The sequence below is a fragment of the Mycothermus thermophilus genome, assembly GCF_041956435.1.
Source record: "Mycothermus thermophilus strain CBS 625.91 unplaced genomic scaffold VTJ04scaffold_4, whole genome shotgun sequence".
Lineage (NCBI taxonomy): Eukaryota > Fungi > Ascomycota > Sordariomycetes > Sordariales > Chaetomiaceae > Mycothermus > Mycothermus thermophilus.
The window spans coordinates 1,641,974-1,662,939 of record NW_027191430.1 but is presented as its reverse complement, the minus strand read 5'-3'; the positions used below and the strand labels follow the sequence as shown (position 1 = coordinate 1,662,939).

General features: G+C 56.3%; 8 protein-coding genes across 8 annotated transcripts; 4 read left to right on the top strand and 4 right to left on the bottom strand.

Moving 5' to 3' along the window:
* Positions 1–152: 152 nt before the first annotated feature.
* On the top strand, positions 153–977 carry VTJ04DRAFT_6344 (uncharacterized protein; the record flags this gene model as incomplete). Its single annotated transcript, XM_069364554.1, has 2 exons — positions 153–382; positions 536–977. 2 exons carry the CDS (start codon positions 153–155, stop codon positions 975–977), a joined length of 672 nt encoding a protein of 223 aa, XP_069218369.1.
* A 381-nt stretch (positions 978–1,358) lies between these two features.
* Positions 1,359–2,601, bottom strand: VTJ04DRAFT_6343 (uncharacterized protein; the record flags this gene model as incomplete). Its single annotated transcript, XM_069364553.1, has 2 exons — positions 1,359–2,055; positions 2,120–2,601. 2 exons carry the CDS (start codon positions 2,599–2,601, stop codon positions 1,359–1,361), a joined length of 1,179 nt encoding a protein of 392 aa, XP_069218368.1.
* A 1,041-nt stretch (positions 2,602–3,642) lies between these two features.
* VTJ04DRAFT_6342 (uncharacterized protein) lies at positions 3,643–7,203 on the bottom strand (the record flags this gene model as incomplete). The annotated part of the gene is made up of 5 exons (XM_069364552.1): positions 3,643–4,838; positions 4,906–5,446; positions 5,505–6,080; positions 6,133–6,383; positions 6,462–7,203. 5 exons carry the CDS (start codon positions 7,201–7,203, stop codon positions 3,643–3,645), a joined length of 3,306 nt encoding a protein of 1,101 aa, XP_069218367.1.
* Positions 7,204–8,017: 814 nt separating this feature from the next.
* On the bottom strand, positions 8,018–8,974 carry VTJ04DRAFT_6341 (uncharacterized protein; the record flags this gene model as incomplete). The annotated part of the gene is made up of 3 exons (XM_069364551.1): positions 8,018–8,075; positions 8,216–8,877; positions 8,948–8,974. 3 exons carry the CDS (start codon positions 8,972–8,974, stop codon positions 8,018–8,020), a joined length of 747 nt encoding a protein of 248 aa, XP_069218366.1.
* Positions 8,975–12,313: 3,339 nt separating this feature from the next.
* Positions 12,314–13,321, top strand: VTJ04DRAFT_6340 (uncharacterized protein; the record flags this gene model as incomplete). The annotated part of the gene is made up of 3 exons (XM_069364550.1): positions 12,314–12,382; positions 12,517–12,974; positions 13,036–13,321. The coding sequence occupies 3 exons, from the start codon at positions 12,314–12,316 to the stop codon at positions 13,319–13,321; spliced, it is 813 nt and encodes a 270-aa protein (XP_069218365.1).
* A 25-nt stretch (positions 13,322–13,346) lies between these two features.
* Positions 13,347–13,602, top strand: VTJ04DRAFT_6339 (uncharacterized protein; the record flags this gene model as incomplete). The annotated part of the gene is made up of 2 exons (XM_069364548.1): positions 13,347–13,431; positions 13,475–13,602. 2 exons carry the CDS (start codon positions 13,347–13,349, stop codon positions 13,600–13,602), a joined length of 213 nt encoding a protein of 70 aa, XP_069218364.1.
* Positions 13,603–14,541: 939 nt separating this feature from the next.
* Positions 14,542–17,466, bottom strand: VTJ04DRAFT_6338 (uncharacterized protein; the record flags this gene model as incomplete). Its single annotated transcript, XM_069364547.1, has 3 exons — positions 14,542–14,981; positions 15,049–17,103; positions 17,166–17,466. The coding sequence occupies 3 exons, from the start codon at positions 17,464–17,466 to the stop codon at positions 14,542–14,544; spliced, it is 2,796 nt and encodes a 931-aa protein (XP_069218363.1).
* Positions 17,467–18,805: 1,339 nt separating this feature from the next.
* Positions 18,806–20,404, top strand: VTJ04DRAFT_6337 (uncharacterized protein; the record flags this gene model as incomplete). The annotated part of the gene is made up of 3 exons (XM_069364546.1): positions 18,806–18,820; positions 18,889–18,984; positions 19,046–20,404. 3 exons carry the CDS (start codon positions 18,806–18,808, stop codon positions 20,402–20,404), a joined length of 1,470 nt encoding a protein of 489 aa, XP_069218362.1.
* Positions 20,405–20,966: the final 562 nt, after the last annotated feature.

The window sequence follows — 20,966 nt, the reverse complement described above, 5'->3', positions numbered from 1 at the left end:
TGACTCAGCTGCCAAGTCTGCTTCTCCAACTCCTTTCACTCACATACTCCGCGGACCATTCAACACGATTTACCGTCTCTCTCACATATATTCTGCCTCAACCTCAGCCCTTAACAAGCCCACTCTCCACTTCATAATTCCTGAACACCAAGATGTCTCAGCCCTCACTTCCACCTCTCCCAGAGAACTACGCCACAGCCCTCCGCCTCATCGACGAGGCCCATGCTCAGGATCCAAGACCCGCCCCGAAGGCCAATCATGACGGAAACATTGAGCCTTTCGAGCTCGATTATGCGCGCAAGATGACGCGCTGGCTGGCAGTGCGCAAGCCTGACGCCTCGCCCGAGCTTCAGATTGCCTGCCGTGCGCAACACTTCCGACGGTGAGTAATGAATAGTCAATGCCATGGGAGATGTCTCACCGTTGCAAATAATGCTCTGGCTATCCCTTACTACAAGTAATAGACCGACAGGCCGCCCATAGTATGTAGCACCATGATGAATGTGTGAGTTTAACTGACATACTTGGTAATCAGTTGGGAGATACCCCGCTCTAACTACCCCGCCACGCGCTCCGGCTATCTCCTCTGGCGCGCGAAGCAAAAATCCCAAGCCGCGACCCTCGTCAGCGCTCTCCTCACCGACGCCTCGGCCGGGGGGACTATCGCCCCGCCGCTCGGCGCGGATGCCATCTCGCGCGTGGCGGCGCTCATCCGCAAGGAAGGGCTCACGGGAAGCAGCCCGGATCCCGAGACGCAGGTGCTCGAGGACGTGGCGTGTTTGGTGTTCCTGGACGACCAACTCGAATCCTGGTTCGCGGGCCGGGAGGACGTGGATGAGGACAAGATGGTGGGGATTTTGCGCAAGACGTGGGGAAAGATGAGTGAAGAGGGGAGGAAGCTCGCTCTGGAGCTGGAGTTGGGTGAGGGTGCGAAGGCGTTGGTGAAAAAGGCTTTGGAAGGGGAGGGGAGTAGTTGAGAGCGAAGCGATTATGTCTTGAGAAATCTGGATTCAACATCAGCAGGGGACCAATAACCTGCAGAGTGAAGCTTGCCGACACGGTGATGAGATTCCCGAAGTTCACTCAGGTAGTGTTTGCAGAAGAAAATATTGGTGAAAGGCCGATGCTAACATATTATAGATACATATGTAACTGCAGATGCGGTCAGCGCAGCATCACCTCCACACGTCAAAGCAGGCTCCAACCTAGCCATCCATCCATTCTGGACAGGCGGCCATATCATTCTTGTCGTGTACCATTCCATCCATTATTGGTCTTCATTCCCCTTGGGTGTCATCACAGGCGTCAATCCCCATCGGAACCTCTCCCACATTTGGTCTCACTTGCGCCATTCTTCGTTAACCCTCCAACTCCCTCACCTCCCTATCTTCTCTGCGTGTATCAAGCTCAGCTGGCAGCGAAGGTGGAGGTGGTTGTTGTTGTCCGCCGCCATATACAGGCGGTCTTGGCTGCCCCGGCGATGCTTGACCCCACGGATATACCGGAGGGGTCGGGCCCGGGTAGTAGCCCTGGGGCGGAGGAGGATTGTACGCAACGTCCAATCCTGCCGTGGATGCATATTCCTGATGCTCTCCCATGCCGTACCCAGGAACCGGCGGAGAGCCGGGAAACTCGGGGGACTTGACCATACTACCACGGTAGCCAGCTGACCCAGCCGCTCCAGGCATGAGAGGTTCTTGGGCGATCGACTGCTGCGGCTCAAGCGCAGACTGCTGCTGCGTCTCCCCGTTTGCCACCGCCTTCTTCCTGCGATGCATAAAGTACCAAACGCCCAGGGTGACTAATAGGGCGAGGCCAGCGACGCCGCCCAAGACACCGCCGACAATTGCGCCAACAGGGGTAGCAGGACTGGGTTCCGGCGGCGGAGAACTTGGCGGTAATACCGGGTCTGTTGAGGTAGTAGTCATGCCGGTCGGGGTGGCCCAGACCTCGAGCACAGCCCTGGGGGTGCTGTCGCAAGCCAACCAGGTGAAGCCGAGGTGGTCAGGATCCTGATAGACATATTGCATGCAATAAGGGTATTGTGACAATGAACTGCACGGGACAACGTCAGTTGCGTCCGGCAAGCGATGGGGAGGCTCTTGGAATTCTTCCATACCAATGTCTCACCAACCCCGTGGCGCTGGTGTAGGACTCGGAAGCGGTCGAGTCGTAGCATCGAGTTGCTACCGGGCAACTCATCTCAGACGTATCGCAACAGCCGACACGCTTGTAAATCGCATTGAAGAAGCACTGTAAACCAGGACGGCATCCAACAACGTAATCGAGCCCGCCGTCGACGTAAGCGCAGGTGTTTGTTACCGATTGGGTCAGTGTTTCAGAGCGCTTCCTCACCCCCACTGCTCTCGGAGGAGTGGTGAAAACTGGGTTTGCAGCACTCATCATCAGGATGTCGTCCATGGTGATGGTAGCTCGGGGAAGGTTGGTAACAGTCCGCCGAGGAGCCAGCGTCTCGCGGCGGTCGTTCGTAATAGTCTGTCTTTCATGGACGCCGTTGATATTGTTCCACTCTGGGAGACCGTTGCCAGAAACGAGGGCCAGAACGCAGCTCCAGGCTGCGCCGTCCAGCGACCACCTCATGATGAGTTTCTCAGCACCTTCGAGGACGCCAAGGAATGTGAACTGGATGGCAACAACGTTCTCTCATTGACGGAAAACTTCACGCAAGTAATCGACGAGCTGTTTCCTTGAGAGCAAAGAAGCCCGGGGCACTGTCAGATTCTTTTCCCTCCTCCCGGCTTGTATTTAAAGGCTCATTACTAGACAGACAGAACTCTCAGTCCTGGTAGCCAGAAAGCACCCGTTGTCATCCTCTCCTATTCATTGAGCTTATGCCAAATTATGTGTCTCGATGCGTACTTTGATTGACTCGCTCACCATTGAGACATCAGCAGCTGGATAAAAAGTGTCAAGATTTCCGAGGAGAGCTAATGGGTCTGGGCCGGTCCGATCCTAGGTTCCCTGTCGCGAGTCATTGCTCTCGCGTCTCCGAGCACCTCCATCTTGACCAGATCGCAGATCACCGATTTCATCTGAAGTTCCCCCTAACTGCGACGGATCCAGACCGCGGTTATGGAGCAAAAATTCCGCCGCTTACTGGGAAGGAGCCTTCACTCGATTGAATATTGATTCAACCTTAATAGGGACCTGGAAGCTGGCTGTATGGTCAGTTCTAGATCTCATGACAAGCACTTCTGATATTCTCCACCTTTGCATTTGGTGGCTCTCCGCGCCGCCTTTCGGTAAGTGACGCGACGCCGTGCCGGGAAAGACAGTTCAGTACTAATTCCATACCTTTCTTGTTCCAGGTAAACAAGTACCTCAGGCAACCAGAATCCGTTTCACTTGTTCCTGGAGCGTTCCTAGCAACCTGCGTTGAGTAGCTGAATTGCTTTATCACCGCAATACTACACTCAACAGCTAGACACACGGGTATCCAACATGGCTGCCCAGCAAACCATCGCTCTATTATAAATCCAAACGGCATCCCAGGAGCTTCAGCCCAAAGCGCTTGAAACAACACAAGCTCATTCGTCATCCAATCCATCAAACCCTTATGGGCTCCAACCCCTGAAGTATTAGTATCAACAAACAACCTCATCACCTCGCCCGCGACAGGGCCTACCCTTCCAAATCCATCTCCCACGACCCAAAATCCGTCGAAAACTCCCCAGCTCCTCCCAACCCGCCAAAGATACCCCCATCCCCAGTTCCGCCCAGATCCCCAACTCCCCCTCCCGCTCCTCCTTGCCCACCACCACCTGCACTGCCCATCTCTCCTCCCAAACCACCCAAATCGCCTCCTGAATGATCCAGCACCATCCCATCCCCATGCTCTCCTCCAGCCCGTTGCGCAACAGCCGCGGCCAGCGCGTCGCCCAGGCCGGGTACATCCCCTCCCAACGCGCCAGCCAGCTCGGGCTGGAGCATGGCGGCGGCGGCAGCCACGGCGGCCGCGTCCACATCCGCCGTCGGCGCCGGGGACGCGAGCTGGGCTTCGACGCGACGGTGGAGGCGCAAGACAGTTTCGGCAAGAACGGGATCGGACCGGCGCAGGCGCGGGAACTCCTCGGCTTCCCATTTGAGAAACCGGCGTAACGAAGACGAGGATGTCGCTGTGGGAGCTCGACGTGAGTGGTTGGGCCCGGAGGATGCGTCATTTCCTGACGAAGAGGGTGTGGTAGTGGCGGCCGACAGGTCCTCGCCGCTGCGAACATCCGGAGCGCAGAGCATTGCCGTCACGACATCATACGCGACGCCTGCATGGGGAGAGTTGTGGAAAGTTTTGAGCTCATCGAGGAGGGCTGCTAAGTGGCTCGGCCCGCCGAGAAGTTGGGTGGCAGCGAGTGTTTGGCGGTGGGTGTATGCGGCAGGCATGCCGTTGAGGGGCGGGCCCTGGGCCCATTGGACGAGGCTTTGGATGGTATGACGGACTGCGGCAGACATGCCAACGTGGGTTGCGCCGCCGCTGGTAATCTGCATGCTGCCCCAGGCTTCGAGCTCGTTGTGGTCCGCGGCGCCAGTGCGGCGGGAAAGGAGGACATTCTCCCGGATAGCACGTAGGAGGGGCTCGATTTCCTGGCACTGGGGGTCTTGCCGCTGGTAGTAACGCAGAGCTGAGTCTAGTGGCTTCGCTACAATGTTGAGCACTGCGGAGAGCATGGTTGATGCCTCCTCCGAGATGGAGCTTGTTGGCAGGATGATGTGCTGCAGCACCTTGATGATGACGGGCTGCAGTGGACTCGCCACATACAAGCGGTTCGAAATGTGTAGCAACGCAGGCACCATGGATGGTAAAAGCAGAACACCGACAAGATCTTCCTACAGTGTTAGCTTTTCAAATTTCTGGTGTTTGGGCCAACAGACAAGGTGAATGCCACTTACATTCCAGACCACCCTTAAGCACTTCGTCTGTCAGATGTCCGGTGTACATAGCAAGGACAATTTGATGGAAAAGCGTGGGCATGAGCAGATAGAAGTCTTGTGGAGGGCAAGATGCCATAAGATCGTCGCCAAGGCCGCCGGCTTCGGTGTCGAAGAGACCCAGAATCCAACCTGACAAGCGCGAATTCTCCTGCTCTGTCAGCTCCTCCAGGGGTTTCCAGAGGTCGCCGCCATTCAGGAGGCGACCAACAAACGAGTTCCGCGATTGAATGCCGAGGTCAGCAGCTGACAAGTTGTATCGGTAGACTATGGCGAGCAGCAGGAGCAGGATTGATCCAAACTCCTCGAACACAGGTTGGTACTCGCCCTGATCCTCTTCGTAGCTTGTCCAGCCATCGAGGAGCTCCCACAGCGGTTGCAGGATTCTGTGCGGCCTCTCGAAAAGCAGCAAAACGTCGATGGACAATGGCTTCGCCGCTAGTTGGCTGCAAAGCGGCTTGAGGGCCATGGTCTCTTTGTTTCGGCAGAGACTCGCAATGATCTACCCAAAGATGTTAGCAACAGGCTCCCTTGACGAGCCAGGTTCAACAGGTCCGTACCTCGACAAGCGCCTGGGCAACAGCGCCCACGTTGCCATTCATATTTTCCAGCTCTCCAATCAGCTTCTGGGCACGGTGGCTGTCCTGCAGACACGCCGCAACTAGGTCGTCCTTTTTGTAGCGGCCCTCCTCCGGCAGCGATTGCCAAGTGATGTCGCCGAGCAGAGTCTCGACAGCGGTCTCGGAGAGCAAACCGTGAAGCTGACAGGCAAAGCAAAAGTCTTGGCGGACCGAGTCGTGGAAGGATGAATTGGTAGACATGTCGAACATGCCTGACAGGGTGGGGAACACGTTCGGATCGACTTGGCCCAGGGCCTCGCTGATGCACAACTCGGCATTGAAGGGGTACATGGACGACATGCCGGCTAATGAAACGAGGATGAGGGGGACCTTGTTGACGACGAACGACTTGAGCAGGTGGCCGGTCCTAGGACCCTCGTTGCGGAACACGGCATTCGCGAGAAGATCGAAGGATGCGAGGATGAGCTGCACTGCCGCTGTCTGCACATCATCTTGATATCTGTTCCGGAGATATGCGAACAGAGCGTTGTCGTCAAGCATGGGCCTCCCAACAAGCTAGGGTTCATCAGCGAAAATGTGCCGCTTACACTCAAGACGTCAAACTTACGGCAGCACTCATATAGATGTAGAGGCCCGCCCTGGAGTTTACCACTGGCACCTCGGGTAATTGGACGCTGTCCAAGCTAACGAGGTTGTCCATGTAGTTGTTCTGCTCGACGGTGTCTCGTTTGCTGGGGGGTAAATTTTTCACCAAGGTCTGTGTTCTCAGTCGCTCCAACCTTGCGGTAATCTCTGGAGCCCGCTGCATCTCTAGCGGGAGAAAAGATTGCAAGGCATCATTAAGGCCCTTGCAGGCGCCTGCGGCAAACACGGGTCAGCCTCTGGCCTTGTTCATGCCTGATCCTCAACACCTCACAGCTCCCAACGCATACATACCCTTGCACTCCGGTTTCGCCAAGGTGGCCAGCACCGTTTGGTTCTCCGCAACAACAACCATAAACCTCGCGAGCGCACCGCGGGCCCGTTCCGTCTCGTCCTTGACCATACCCAAGGCACCAAAGGCCTCTCGAGAGATGGCTGCGGCTGCCTCGACTAGCAACGCCATCCAGGACACCAGCACTTTCAACATCTGAACCACATGACGTGGGTTTAAGGGCACCGTTCCTTTAGCCAGCACGGGCGCCAGGCGGACGAGGACGGCCACCTCTGCAGGGTAAGAATTCCTCCATCTCAGGATTTTCTTCTGTAGTTGTTGCTTGCCCTGTTCGTCTTTCCCCTTATTCTTCTTTTTCCCATCAACCCCAGCGGCTGTTTCCTTTTCTCCATTTCCCTCGAGTTGATCACTCTCGTGAGGACGCGCGCGAGTATGAGCGGACGAGTACTTGTACAAAGCTCTGAGGATAGCGGGAATGTCGATGAGGCGCAGGTCGAGAAGGGCCATTGCGTAGTGAATTGCGCGGGAATCGAGAGTTTCGCAGGCTTCTGGAGTCGGGCGCAGGAGGATGTCGGCGATGACGACAGGTCCGAGGGGAGGGTGTTCGGAGAAGTGGATGGGCACGAGGGCAGCGAAGCGGTCCGGGTCCAGGCGTTTCAGCAAGGCGCGAGAGACAAACCTTGCCCAAGCGGCGACTGGAGTCAACCCGGTGGGCGACGGGCCCTGAGTGAAGGGATTGGTCATGGTTGGAACGGTTTTGGTTGTGCGGTATGGAGTGGATGAGGTTGTTGATGGAGGAGCAAACGGAGCAATTGATGGAAGCAAGCAAGAAATAGGTAGATAGCACCGGAGTATTACATGATTATAAAAAGCAAAGTAAAAAATGAACTCAAAATGACGTCAAGTACTTGTTCAATTCTGGACCAACTTCAGATCAACTATCCAAGAGGTGCATGTGCAAAATGATGATGCTAACTTCCCCAAAGATTGGAGTGACGCGGGAGGTCATCTGGGAAGTCGCGGCTCGCAGCTGCTTGTGGGACATGTGGGGCCGTCTCCACCCAGCCGGGGACCGGGGAGCTTGGTCAGGAAGCAGTACAGTACAAAGCATGCTATCGATCGCTCTTCCGTACTGTCCGGACAACAGGGTAGGTATTCCTTCCAGAGGTAGATTCATTAAGTGCCTAACCCAACGACTCCCGAACGGACCTGACTCCTCGATATCAACGAACGTCCTCTCGCACGCACCTATCCATTGTTGGAGTGGGCCCAGAAGACAAGAATGAGATCAGAGAAGAAAAAAATAGAAGAAAAATGACCCATCCTCACAACCACCACCAACAGTCATCCAGTGAGCCCCAATCACCACTAATCCCCCCATATCCATAACTAGCCCCTCGGCCCAGACATTGAGATGTGAGAATGCCTTGGGCTTTCACCACGATACGGATATTTAGGATAACCCAGTACTCCTCGTTCATCTACAGCTCCCTGATGTCCTGTCGTCATGGTTCCTCAGCTGCCATCTTGATGTCCCAAGATACGCCCATCTGGCGCATCACAACCCTGCTCCCCCATGTGGTTCCCGAATCCCAGGGGATCTAGGCCCGATCATCCTGAAAGGTTTCTCTGTGTTAGCATTGCCCACGAGCATGGGCACGGGCAAGCAAGCTGGGAGTCGTTGATACAAGGTAGCGGAGGCAGGCGTACGTGTGTCGAGTGAGATGGAGGAACTTGAACGTCGTTCTTCACTCACCAATCTTGCATGGCCAACCATTCACTCCACTTAGCCTCGGCCGTCCTGATCTCCTCCTCAGTCGGATTCCTCAACGGCTTCAGAAACGGCACCGTCTCATCCGCCGCATACCCACCTCCAAAACCACCATATCCCCCAGCTCCAACTGGGGTCCCAAGCATCCCTGGACCAACACCAACGCTGCTGAAGCCAACATCTCCGTACGCCCTCCAGACGTCAAGCCATGACCCGCTCTTGGCCGCAAACAAGTAGTTCCGCCGTTCCTGCTCATGCAAAGGCCCGATCCCGCGCTCCCAATCGTCCCCGAAGAGCCCGCGCAAAATGGAGGGCTCATCATACCCCGTGGCAACGAGCCGGCGGATGTACGGATGCAGGCTGATATGTCTAGTTGGAGGAACTGCCGGTATTGTTGGGCCTACCGGCGACCCTGGTAGCTGTGATAGCGAACCCAGCGGTGGCTGTGGGTGTGGTGGTGCTGGGCGAGGTGGTGGGATGGGAGGGGCTCCGGCGCGTTGGAAGGGGAGCTGGATGTTGAGATAGGCGGCGAGAGCCTGGACCGGACCGTCGAATTGGGCGTGTTCGAGGAAATAACGGACGCAAGATTGGAAATGGGGATACCAATCCAAGACGTCGAATTCACCTTCTTGGAGTGGCCCGGGCTGCTGGAGAATAAGGCGGGTTGGTCAGTTATGGTCGTGGACAGAGAGACTTGGCAAATGCGGCTTCTGATACCTCACTGCCCCTTTGGGGTCGAGCCATGGTACTGGCGCACAACCGAGAAAGTTGGTAATGGCTGCGTCTTCGGGCGTGTGAATATGAAGGAGAGGACCCTTGATGGGATGCCCGCCAGCTTGATCCCCAGTATCGACCCGGGATGAGAATGGAACCTGACAGCTCGAGGAGAAAGATAGGGTTGCAAAATGTTTGGGGCTCTGCGGGATTCTACGGACAAGAAGCCCCTTAATCTGCTAGGTCAGCGCCACTCACACAGGTGGGTGTGTGCTCCTGTCTCCGACAAAGAAGGAACAACTTGACGCTTAGCCATCCGCGACGACGGTGCGATCAGAACAGGTGGTGGTGAGTTATCCAGAACACGCCGCCCTCCCGGGAGTAAGGAGATCTCGCCAGCCCTATATGTCCGAGTCCCTCCGCTCCCTCCTTCAGCGTTCGGTTTCGTTCCGGATACAAGCACCCATACATATCTGGCCCATCCCGGGTTCAAACATGCTTTGATACGCTCTCGGCGCGCCTAGGTCTTACCGGAGGGACGCCGGTTGGATAGGATGCCGTCAAGATGACAGTACGCAGCTGAACTCGCCATCTGATGGGCATGGAGGGGGCCACGGGATGCTCCCGTTCGGTACATGGACCGGCACGGATGCGGGGGCGGATGACGATCACCAAGACTGTGGGAGGGGGTGGGAAGGCCAGGGGGAGGTGTCGGACTTGAGCTTGGCAGAATCTGGCAGACATCAGATCGAGAACGTATTTCGATCCGGCACTCTTCTTTAGTGTAAGGCTGATAAGCCACTGTCGCCGCGCCGGCAAGGTGGCCGACTGGCTCCGTGTTGCTTTTCATCATAGCCGCGGCCTCCAATGTCCAAATGAAGACGGTGTGCTAGGGTCATGAGTTGCCACGCTTCAGAAGAGAGTCCCACCAGATGAACCAGTTACCTGACGTGGTGGGCAAGTTGCCACAGCGGACCAAGCCATCGTCGAAGGTCCTTGTGGTCGCCAAAGATGGCAGCACTAGGGAAGGAAACACATGAAGCGCCAGCACGCCAGTAAGTTACACCCCAAGCAACATCCACTTCCTGGTGCCAGCCAGACATGGTGGTGTCCGGCAGGCAAGGATCCAGGGGTCGAGAACCGGATCGCGCCGCAAATTAAGAAGGTTCTCTTGCAGATCCGAAGGCTAGAGGCAGGGGGTGGTTTGCTACTTGTCTTCCCCATCCACAGTGTTGGAGGTTCCGGCATGCTTCTGCTGTGAAGGATGGTGCTAGGCGCGCAAGATTCAGCTCGGTTGGGAGAGCGAGCAGAAGAAGTATTCGTGGGAGAGCACATGTTGTTCGAGAAGAGCCTCCGCGCCGGTCCGAAAGAGCGGCACGGAAGGGGACAAAGAATGCGACCGTAGCGCTCTTGGCAGGGGACGACCAACGACGAGGTGGACGAAACTCCCAACAGTTTCCCCTTCTTATTCGTATAATAACTCCATCCCTACCAATGAGCAAATGCCTGGCTTTCAGTCTTTCGATGTATCTCGGCGCAGGAAGCGAGGAGAGTTATCAAAGAGATGACTGGCCTGGTGAGCGGCTTCGACCGACCCAGGTAGGCCTCGCAAACCGTTATCACGGACTACGCTGGGTTTCGCCCCCAAATTGCACGCGACGCCAGGACTGTCGGCCCTCCATGATCTCCTCTATATGCGTGCTTCCAGACACATGTTTTTTTCCCAACCAAACGGACGGTAGATCTGTGGTGGTGGGAACTTACTGTGCAAGAGACCCCGGCACGGAGGGGAGAAGGCTGGAACGCTCGACCAACTGGATCAGGAAACTCGGCCGATCAGCCGGAGTTGCTCAGCTGGACAGGGCCACTTATCTCCAAGATGCCCCCATAGAAGGTAGTGATGAGGCTGAAAAGGGTCCCAACCGAACTTGTCATTCCGCCACACCCTGAGGCCCCCCCCCCCCCAAAAAAGTGTGCTGTCTCTGAATGCTGTTAGTCCTGTGCATATTTCTAGGTACCACTCTGGACGTGCTTGGGTACCTGAATTGGGATTCTTGACCTAGGTGTGTACTACCTATGTCCATAGACACCTCCCTAACCTTACGCATGGGGATGTAGACCCTTCTGGCTTTGCTCCGGCCCGGGTTCACAACACACCCGAGAGCGTATGCAAGTGAGTGCAGAGATCATCAGACGTCAGAAATGTCTCCTTCCGTGACTATAATGGATGAAGCAGCGTGTTCTGGTAGCCGAGCGCGACAGAAACAAGACGCACAGAGGTCCTAGTCGTAACTAGGTACGCTGGTTCAACCAGTCTGTACCTATATGTACATACGTCGACCCGTCGCAAGTTTGCCGGGATATGTCTCCGACCACCGGACACTGTCCATGGCTCGGCCAAGGCCATGTGAGCCTCACGAGACGTTCCAGCTCTTCCGACCGAGGTCTCGCAGGTTCCGGGTACAACAACCACGTCTTTTCCTGGAGATGCTTCGGAGGATGTTCTGATCAGCTACGATCTTGATTCCCGTCCCCAGCTCCATATGTCGAGTTTCTTCCCAGAAACACAAGATACCTGGCTTTATGTATGAACTTCGAACCCGAACTTGGCCCTACAAGGCCCTAGATACATCGGGCCTGAGGAGATGGATTGTTTCTCGCGTCTGCGTTCCGCCTAGATCCAAAAAACATGTCTCGGACTTATACCACAGTACTGGCAATACCCGTTGCTTGTCACACGAGCTAATGTGCTAATTACGCAGTTGCACTACTCGTAAGGCTGCAGAGAGACATGGCTTTTGCTGATCTTCCACTCTTCCCCGGGTTCGGCCAAACAATGCCATTGTGAACGAGAAAAGAGAGAAAATGTTGCTGAACAGTCGGTGTGCCAGAGACGCCACGTTGGCTTAATCTCCGGAGTTGGAACCAACGTTTCGAAGGGTCGTTTGTCGGGAATGGAGCAAACCTTCTTGGAAAGAAGATGTTGGCAGTTGTTCTCATTCCGATGCCGTCTTCCAGGTTCGGTCAAAAAACGAGAAAGAGAGGTTGGAACACAAAGGAAGGCCCGCCCACCTGCCCATCTTGAACCATCTCGCCCCGATAGGCGGGTATATGACGACCCGATAACCGCATCATGGGGGAGCTCATGCTCTAAACCCCTGTCACACGTGTCAGGAGCTGCATCGCGCTAAAGCCAATTGCCAGATTGCACAAGCGTCCATTTTACGACGTTGCGATTCCCAAGACCTCCAAGTTGGGATCTCCCTTTCAAACCCAACAGCTCTTCTTTGTCTTCTTCTTTTTTCCCTTCCTCTTAACCATCACTCCTCTTTCTCCCCGTCTTCTCTCGTCGTCTCGGAACCCGGCACAATGGTCAGCTTCAAGTGGTCTTACCTTGCTCTGCTCGCTCTGCGAGTGGCGACTGTGTTCGCCGAAGACGTACGTTTCCGCTTGCCCGGCCTCCCGTCATCACCATCGCCACGGACGCGTTGCGATACATGATGCACCTTTCCTACCTGTCCATCCACATTCTGACACTTCGTTGATCCAATGGCTCACACACGCTTCCTTAGGTCGATGCCGAGGCCCCTAGCACTGAGGAGGTCGAGCATGCCGAGCTCAAGGCCGTCATCGAGACGACCTGGCCGGATGCCGACATCTTCGGTGTGAAGATCGTCAACGGCCGCGTCACCAAGGCGCTCGTCGAGATCACGAACCACGAAGATACGCCCATCGACGTCGCCTTTATCGGTGGCAGCTTGCGGACGACCAAGCCCCTCCCCGAGGATGCCCCCGTCTGGGCCTCCATTGTCCGCAATCTGACGGCCGTCCGGTACGGCGTCCAGATCCCCGCCGGCGAGAAGCAGCAGCTGCCCTTCCAGTTCGTTCTCGACATGATGCCCCAGGACGTCATCGTCGAGCTCTCGGCCATCATCACCCACCAGGCCAGCAGCAAGATCTACCAGCTCGAGGCCCACAAGGGTCCCGCGAGCATCGTTGAGCCCCCCACCAGCATCTTTGACCCTCAGATGTAAGCTGCCTTCAACCCCTTAACCCTCAGTTCGGCACGGCTCTAACCAATTCGCCGATAGCATCTTCCTCTACCTCTTCCTCACCGGCGTCTTCGGCGGCACCCTCTACTGGGTCTACAAGACCTGGATCGAGGCTCTGTTCCCTCAGACCCGCACCAAGCAGCACTCTGGCAAGAAGGCTCGCCGCCAGGTCGCCGCCGAGACTGAGCCGCTCTCTGGCTCCGAGTCTGCCGGCGCCACCAGCGGCACCGACGCCAACAAGAGCTACGACGAGAGCTGGATTCCCGAGCACCACCTCCACCGCCCCGTCGCGAGGCGTGTCAAGAGCGGCGCTAAGACCAAATAAAGAAATGCAAGAGGAACACGTTTTTATGTGTTCATTGCCTTCTTTGCTTGGGTCATGCCTAGACACCCTGCTTGCTGTACGATTCGAGAGAAGATTGGACGGTGGGATGAGTGGAGACGGGAGTGGTGCTCGCTCGCGCGTACATACTCATAGAGGCTTGGCCTGATTCAGATTATCAGAGTGTGTTGCGCAGGGGCAGCATCGCTGGTGGTAGTGGTGGTGGAAGACCAGGACGTCTCGTGAACCTACCTACCTACCTCATCTTTCCTTACCTTACCTGAGGCGCGCCTTGCCTACCTATATTTCGCTGGTTTGTGTTAATCATGTAATTCGGTTTTGAAAGAATGCCGATCAGTTCGCTGGCGGTCTAGGGCTGGGCTACGGGCTGGGGGTTGGGTTCGGGAGGGGTCAAATGGATACAACAAAAAATGGGTATGGGAGGAATGAGTATGATACAAATTCCATGATTTTCTGGCGTCCATGATACTCGTTGTCCAAGTTGCCTTGCGTGCCAGGTGTTGTTGATGGGGTAGTGTCCTCACATTGAGTATACAAGCTTGGTGTCCAAGTGGAGACCTCTGTCGTGTCACAAATTGGCCCGGACCAGGATGCGCATCAAGTCGACCCCAAAGTGCAGACCGCATCGCAAGCTCTGTCGGAAACCTATGGACATCGTGCCTAGCAGAACCTCCAGTAGCACACCAGGCGCACATGAACACGTGCAGTGAACAACTCCCGTAGAGGTCTAAATCATCTAAATATCCTTCTCTCACCCTTCGTACCTAACGATAGTTTGTGCCCGCTCACTCTACCTAGATAACAAAATGAACCCAGAAAGGAGAGCCATTCAGAGACAGCAGATCGGAGTTGAGACCGTCAGTCCATACACGTGTATACCCACACCCTTTTTAACGAGAGTAGCCGAGGAGACGAGATGAATGGGAGAGGTTGAGGAATAGAGAGAGGGTGAGTAAAAGAGAGAACCGGCGCCAATCGCCCAGCTCCCTCACCCTGCTCACGTTTCTTCTTCCTCTACCTTCCCTTTCCTCATCGCCAACCTCTACCAAGTCATCCATATCCATCCATCCCTCATTGCATTTCATCATTTGTTGTTTTCCCAAACGCCAAAACCAAACAGACCGCCAAACAACAACCACGCTAAACCAACCAACCAAACAGCCGCCATCACCATCACCATCACCTCACCCACCTCCAGCATTTCAAAAGAACCTCCTCCTCTTCTTCTCCTCCACCTTCTCTCTCCCCGGCAACAACCCCTGCCCGCCGGGGGCCTGAGCCGCGATGCGGTTCAGCTCATCAATCTTGCGGAGCACCAGCTCCAAGAGCTCCTTCCTCTGGATCAGATCCAGATGCCTCCTGATCTTGGGGTCCTCCCTGGCGAACCTCTCGAGCCCGCCGCCGGCCATGTGCTCGTGCAGCTTGGCCTCAACCTCGCGCGGGAAGCGGGCGTAAAAGTCGCGCAGCATTTCGACGTTGAGGAAGAGCACGGCGGCGCCGGCGAGCTTGGTGGCGACGGCGTCGAGGAAGATCTCCGGACAGTAGTAGCGGTTTTCGAGGCTGCGGCACTGGCGCGAGCGCGCGGCTTGGATGCGGAGGTTGATGATGTCGGCGCGGTCGCGGAGGAAGACGGCTTCGCGGCCTGAAAACAAAAAGGAGGGTAATTAGCTTCACATCGAGAAGTAGAAAAACGGATGAGTAAAACTTACCACGCGCGAGAAGAGCAGCGCTAAACCCACCCGCACCACTCGGGTGATCGCCCTCAACAATGATATCTCCTCTCCGAGCCTTGTCCACAAACGACATAACCTCACGAAGCTTCTTCCGCCCACCAACCGCACTCTCCAAACTCTTCAGCGCTGCCTGGCACTGCTCAAGTTCGCTCTGCAACACCCCAACTACATGTTCCCGGCCTTGGGCCCACTCGTTGGGCTGGATATCCGGATCGAACTTGTATGGCTTGAGGGAGATCTCAATACCATCGCTCGTGGCATACGACCGGTCGGCGAGCACGGTAGCTGCAGCGTCGCTAATCACTTTGCGGGCTGAGGGGTGCTTGGCGAAGGAGGACTTGTCCAGCAGCTTGTCGACGTGGGACTGGATAGCTGAGGCAGCGACGGTGGCGGCGAGACGGCCGACACCGAGGCGGGTCAGGCCTGAGGTGGCCGTGTCGAGTTGGCGGTGCCAGTAGGGGGAGTTGGGGTCGGCCTTAGGCAGGTCCGCGATGTTATCCGGCTCGGGAAGAGCGACGGAAAGATCCTCAACGGGACGGTTCCAATAGCGGGCGGCGAGTTGGTCCAAGACCTTCTGGTCCAAGGCCTCCTTCAGCAGGGATTGCAGTTGCGGGCGACCAAAGGAGGTGGCGAACTCGTGGAACTGGTGCTTGAAATCGTCCAGGCTGGCGGCTAGGTAGGCCTCAGCGCTCATGGGCTGTTCATTGTACTGCACCTTGAACTGATATGTCGTCTCCTCGAGCTCGCGCTGAATCGATTCGGTCGTCTCGTGCAGCTTTGATGACATGGTCTGCTCAAGAACCTGCATGAGCCGCTTGCGAAGGTTCATGGTGCCCGTACTGACCCCGGACTCGGGTCCGAACTCCGGGTGCGAACCGAAGTACGACTTCTCATTCTTAGTAATGCCGGCCAACAGGTTGCCTGTCTCTCTCCGGAAGAGGCCGGTCTGTGGAGGCAGCTTAGAGATGACGCCAACGTAGCCCAGACGGAGCGGGTACTGCCTATCGTTCAGGATGGCGGCGCCTTTCTCGGGCTCGACCAGGTCCATCTTGGTGATGACACCGATGGTGCGCTCGCCGCGCGGGTCAACTCTCCGGCTAGCCTGCAGAGCAGTTGAGTTGGCCAGATCCGTGTCGGCAGCCGAGATAGCCAAGATGATGTTGGGGCCGCGGATGTACTTGTCACACAGTTCCGAGATCTTGCGTTTCAATTCACGGGGTTGGTTCTCGGCCGCTACCTGGATGTAGCCTGGGAGATCGATAAGCGAGAGGTCGGGTATCCTGGGAGAGTGGATGGTGAGGCGGATGGGGTCGTCTGTGACGCAGAGAGACTCCGGGACGGACTGGTTGAGCTCCGTGAGGGTCTTCTGGATCATGGAGAAGTCGGTGACCTTATGTAGACCCAGGTCCGGGAACTCGCCGTAGTCAACACGGGCGTCAGGGTCGTTGACGAGAGTGAGCTCGATAGGGCGACGAGTAATCATGTTGCTGCCCTTGGGAAGGAACTCATGGCCGACGATGGCCTCGAGAACGGAGCTCTTGCCCGAAGACTGGGACCCGATAACGACGATAGACGGCAACGTGACAGTGCTTGTCTGGCCAACCTTCTGGAGGAGGTTGCGGATCTCGATCATGCGCTTCGTGACATACATCATGTGGTCGTCCTTGAGAACCTCTTCGGGGGTCCTATCATCGTCGTCGGAGTGATCGTAACCGTAAGCAGCAGCAGAAGCTCCCGCCACAGCAGCGCCGGCACCAACCCTACTCTGCTTGGGTTGTTCCGGACCGCCTTGGGGCCCTTGGCCGCCCTGCCCGCCTGAGGAACCAGCGAGGCCCTCTCCGTGAATGATCTTATCTAACCACTTGGGCCTTTCAAACTCTTCCCATTTCTGTTTCGTTTGTGCTTTGGTATTCTCCCATCCTCGTTTCGTCTGGTCGGCGATGTCCACGGCGCCAACCCAAAGAGACGAGGCCGTACTGCCCACGGTGTCCTTGATATTTCCATAGAGCTCTTGGACCGAACTGCTGACCTCTGTACGTATAGCCGGTTAGCTGTATAGCTTCTAGGTAACACTGGGAGAAGAGGTCCCTTACTGATCGCCTGGTACTGGACCCAACCGGCGGCACCGAGCATCAGGCCGCCAAAGAGGGCGGGGAGACGGACGAACTTGACGGCGAGCTTCGGAAGGAGTCGGGCGAAGGAGGCGTTGCGCACGATGACAGCATTGTGGTAGGCGTTGGCGGGGAACTGCAGGGAGCGGCGGAAGGCAGGCAAGGCAGGGTCGGCGAGCTGGATGCCGCCGGTAGGGAGTCGGTGGAAGTTCCGGACGGCGCGCAAAGGGATGCGGCGAGCGGCGGGGGCCAGGGCGCCGACAGCTCGGAGCTGGGCGCTCATGGTGGTGATGCGTGACCGGTGAGGGCCTAGACAAACGTCATGCGGCGGGGAGCATTCGAAGTTGTGACGACCGGCTAGACGGTGGTGGTTGTGGGGAACGTCAAAGCCGAGCGGCGTGTGTGTGGCAGCGGCTTTGGGTATCAGATGATTGATTAAAGCTCTTGCCGGGACAATGGATGCATCCAAGATGGACGAGGACGGGGACGGGAGATGGCGGGTCTCGAATTTGGAGGCGCAGCTGCCCCACCATTCTAGAGATGTAACATTTCCTCCGGTGCAGTGCGAGCCAGACGCAAAGGATGATCTCGGGGAAGAAAAAAATAAAGATAAAATACCAGGAAACAGGAAAAAAAATTTAAGAACGACCTAGAGTCAAATCTTGAACCAACCCTTCGATGCCCATCCGCATTTGCCCTCTGCTGCCCAACTCGCATCCTGGCGCTCGCAGGTGGAATGCTGTCCAGTGCAATAAAGACACATCAAATTCATGACAGGGAGGGGAAGTGGAGCAGCCGGCCATGGATGTAAGTCAGGTGTCAGTGCCCAGCCATGTATGTATGTACATACATTCATGATATCCAAGATAGGATGCGTCGACATTTACAGCTTTGGGATTCCATGGGAATTGGCAAGCCGTTGCATATCCCCGTACTTCATACATCGCGGCTTTTTGGTGCTGCTCTCAAGATTCCCGGGCTTGGAATTTGGCCACGCAGCCTGATGCAAGCCAAAACTCCATGCAAAGGATTCATGGATGTTCTGCGCGACATCGCCCGGTTCCCTGCAGAGTCCACGCTAAGGCGCTACAACTGGCCTCTGATGCAGCAGCGCCAAAGCGATCTCCAATGCAGGTCTCCAAACTCACCCGTCAAACCGAAAGAAAGATCAACCTCTTTTCTGGGGTTGAGAAAACACATGAGAATTTAGAAAGGAATTGGAACTTCCGTTGAGCAATATATCCATCATTCCAGGTACCTCGCTAAGCCCAGCAGCCGGGTGCCGCCATCTTACTGGCCGATTTCGTCAGCGCCGGTCAGGGAACCGGCCTCGACCCGCGTCCGTCTTAAGTCCATCGCTCGGTGAGTCCCTTCCCCTTTGAAAGGCAAAAGGGAGGACATCTCAGCGACAAACGCACAAACACGACACAATACAACTCCCATATTCTCCGTTGCGACTGTTCTTCGCTTCAGGCACTTGTGCAACGTGTGCGACACTCGACATCATTCAAGCAACATTGACACCGCACGGCGTATCGTCTTGACAGCGACCAACATCCAGCCGACACCTACCACCGCCTTCTGCGCGGCTTGCGCTGTCTCGGGCACTCAACCCCAATACCATGTGCCGGTTTCTGGTAAGCCGGTTGCGCCAATGCTATACTGGTTCGGAAAAGCATTGATATTGACACAACGTTTCGTCCAGGTGTACAAGGGCAGCGACGAGATCCTGCTCTCGAAGCTCGTTCTCGAACCCGCCCACTCCATCCTCCGGCAGTCGTTTGACTCGCGCCTTCGACTTGTGAGCCCTCCGATGCCATACATCCAAACCTTCCATCGCTAACACCGTTGACTTGTTGCAGGATACCCGCCGCGGACAAAACAATGCTGACGGATTCGGCATCGGCTTCTACACCGACCCCAAGCTTGGCGCCGCCCCCTGCCTCTTCACCTCGACTACTCCCGCCTGGAACTGCGTGAATCTACATCGCCTGGCCTCCAAGACGGCATCGCGCCTCATCTTCGCCCATGTCCGCGCTACCACTGAAGGTTCCCTGAGCGAGGACAACTGCCACCCCTTCTGCCATGGTAGCCTGATGTGGATGCACAATGGCGGAATTGGTGGCTGGAAGCAGATCAAGAGGAGGCTCGGCGAGCGTCTGGCTGACAAGTGGTACCTGGGCGTTGTCGGAGGCACCGACAGCGAGTGGGCATTTGCTCTGTTCCTCGATACCTTGGAGCGCATGGGCCACGACCCGAGCTCCATGCCTGAGAACGGCTTCGGTCCGACAGTGCTTCGGAAAGCCATGCTCAAAACCATTGCCCAGATCAACGAGCTGATCGACAACATCCCTGAGAGTGTCATCCATGCCGAGAATGTCGACACTCGAAGCCTCCTCAACTTCTGCGTCACAGACGGCCACAGCATAATCTGCACCCGCTACGTCGGCAGCTCTACCGACGAGGCTGCCAGCTTGTACTACTCCTCAGGCACATTGTGGGAGACCAGGGCGCCCACGCCAGGGAGTCAGGATTATCAGATGGAGAGGAGTGACAAGGGAGCCGACGTGGTGCTGGTCGCGAGCGAGCCCTTGAGCTTCGAGAGAGAAAATTGGGTGAACGTCCCGACCAACTCCATCCTCACCATCCACAACCAAACCGTCATGGTCCACCCGATTATGGACCGGTACTATGACCGCAACCCGCACCACCGCCGTTCAACCGCGTTCGTGCGCACCAAAGGCCTCTCCGCCAACGAAAAGGGCACCTCACGGTCCGCCACCCCCTCCTGCGGAATTCCCGCCTCCATCCCTTCCGCTCCTTGCGCCATCCCTCACCATCTCGACGCCCATCGCCACCCCTCCGAACTGGCCCGGCCTCGCGTCCGCGGCCCCACCATCCCCACACTCCCGGGCACCAGCCACACCCGGTCCCGGACCCCCCTTTCCCACGCCGAAACCATCGTCGTGGACCCGCCAACCTCCGACGTCCGCGAGATTACACCACCCCCTGTGTCGAAACCCGCGCAGCAACAACAGCAGCCGGCTCAGGGAAATATCAAGAAGAAACGTGCGTCGCTCAACACGCTTGATGCGACGGCCGCAGCCCAGGCGGGAGCTGGACAACACTTTGTCGACTTGAGTCCGGTCACTCCCGAGCCGGTCAGGCAAGAGTTTGGGAATCCACAAAAGATTGCTCAGATGTTCCCCGAGTTGGCGTAGCATTGATGGGAGTTTGAGTTTAGAGGGGAGGGTGTTGGGGTGTTTATGAGTTCTGTTCTTCGTTGCCTTGGATGGCGTTGGGAGTCGGAGGACACGGCAGGAAACCTGGAATGGCATCTGACTAGCAAGCAAGCAAAGGAGCTAGAGGGTAGACATGGGAAAGCAAGCAACCGAGCGAGCTTATTGTTCGCTCTTAATTGTGTGATGATATATGTTCTTAGGCGTGGATACCTCTTTGTGGCTTAGATTTAGACATGTTCGCATGGATCCATGGTGTCCTAGAGAGGCAATTATGCTCTGAATGAAGCCCTGTGCCTGAGATATATAAGTGCCTGGTTGTCTGAGTTCACTGGGGAAGAGTGTTTATCTTGGACTGCCTGATCTTGGAGTGAGGATGGAGTAGGATGGTTTCTGTAGCACCCTCCATCGTCATCTGCTTGCTCATCCCCTCAAGCCTAACATTCCGAGTCCTGTTCATCTGAGCTTGCAGTTTCAGGTTAAAGTTTAGGGCCCCTACCTTTTCTTTGTGAGCCTGTTTAGGTTTTATGAGTTATGTCTCAAT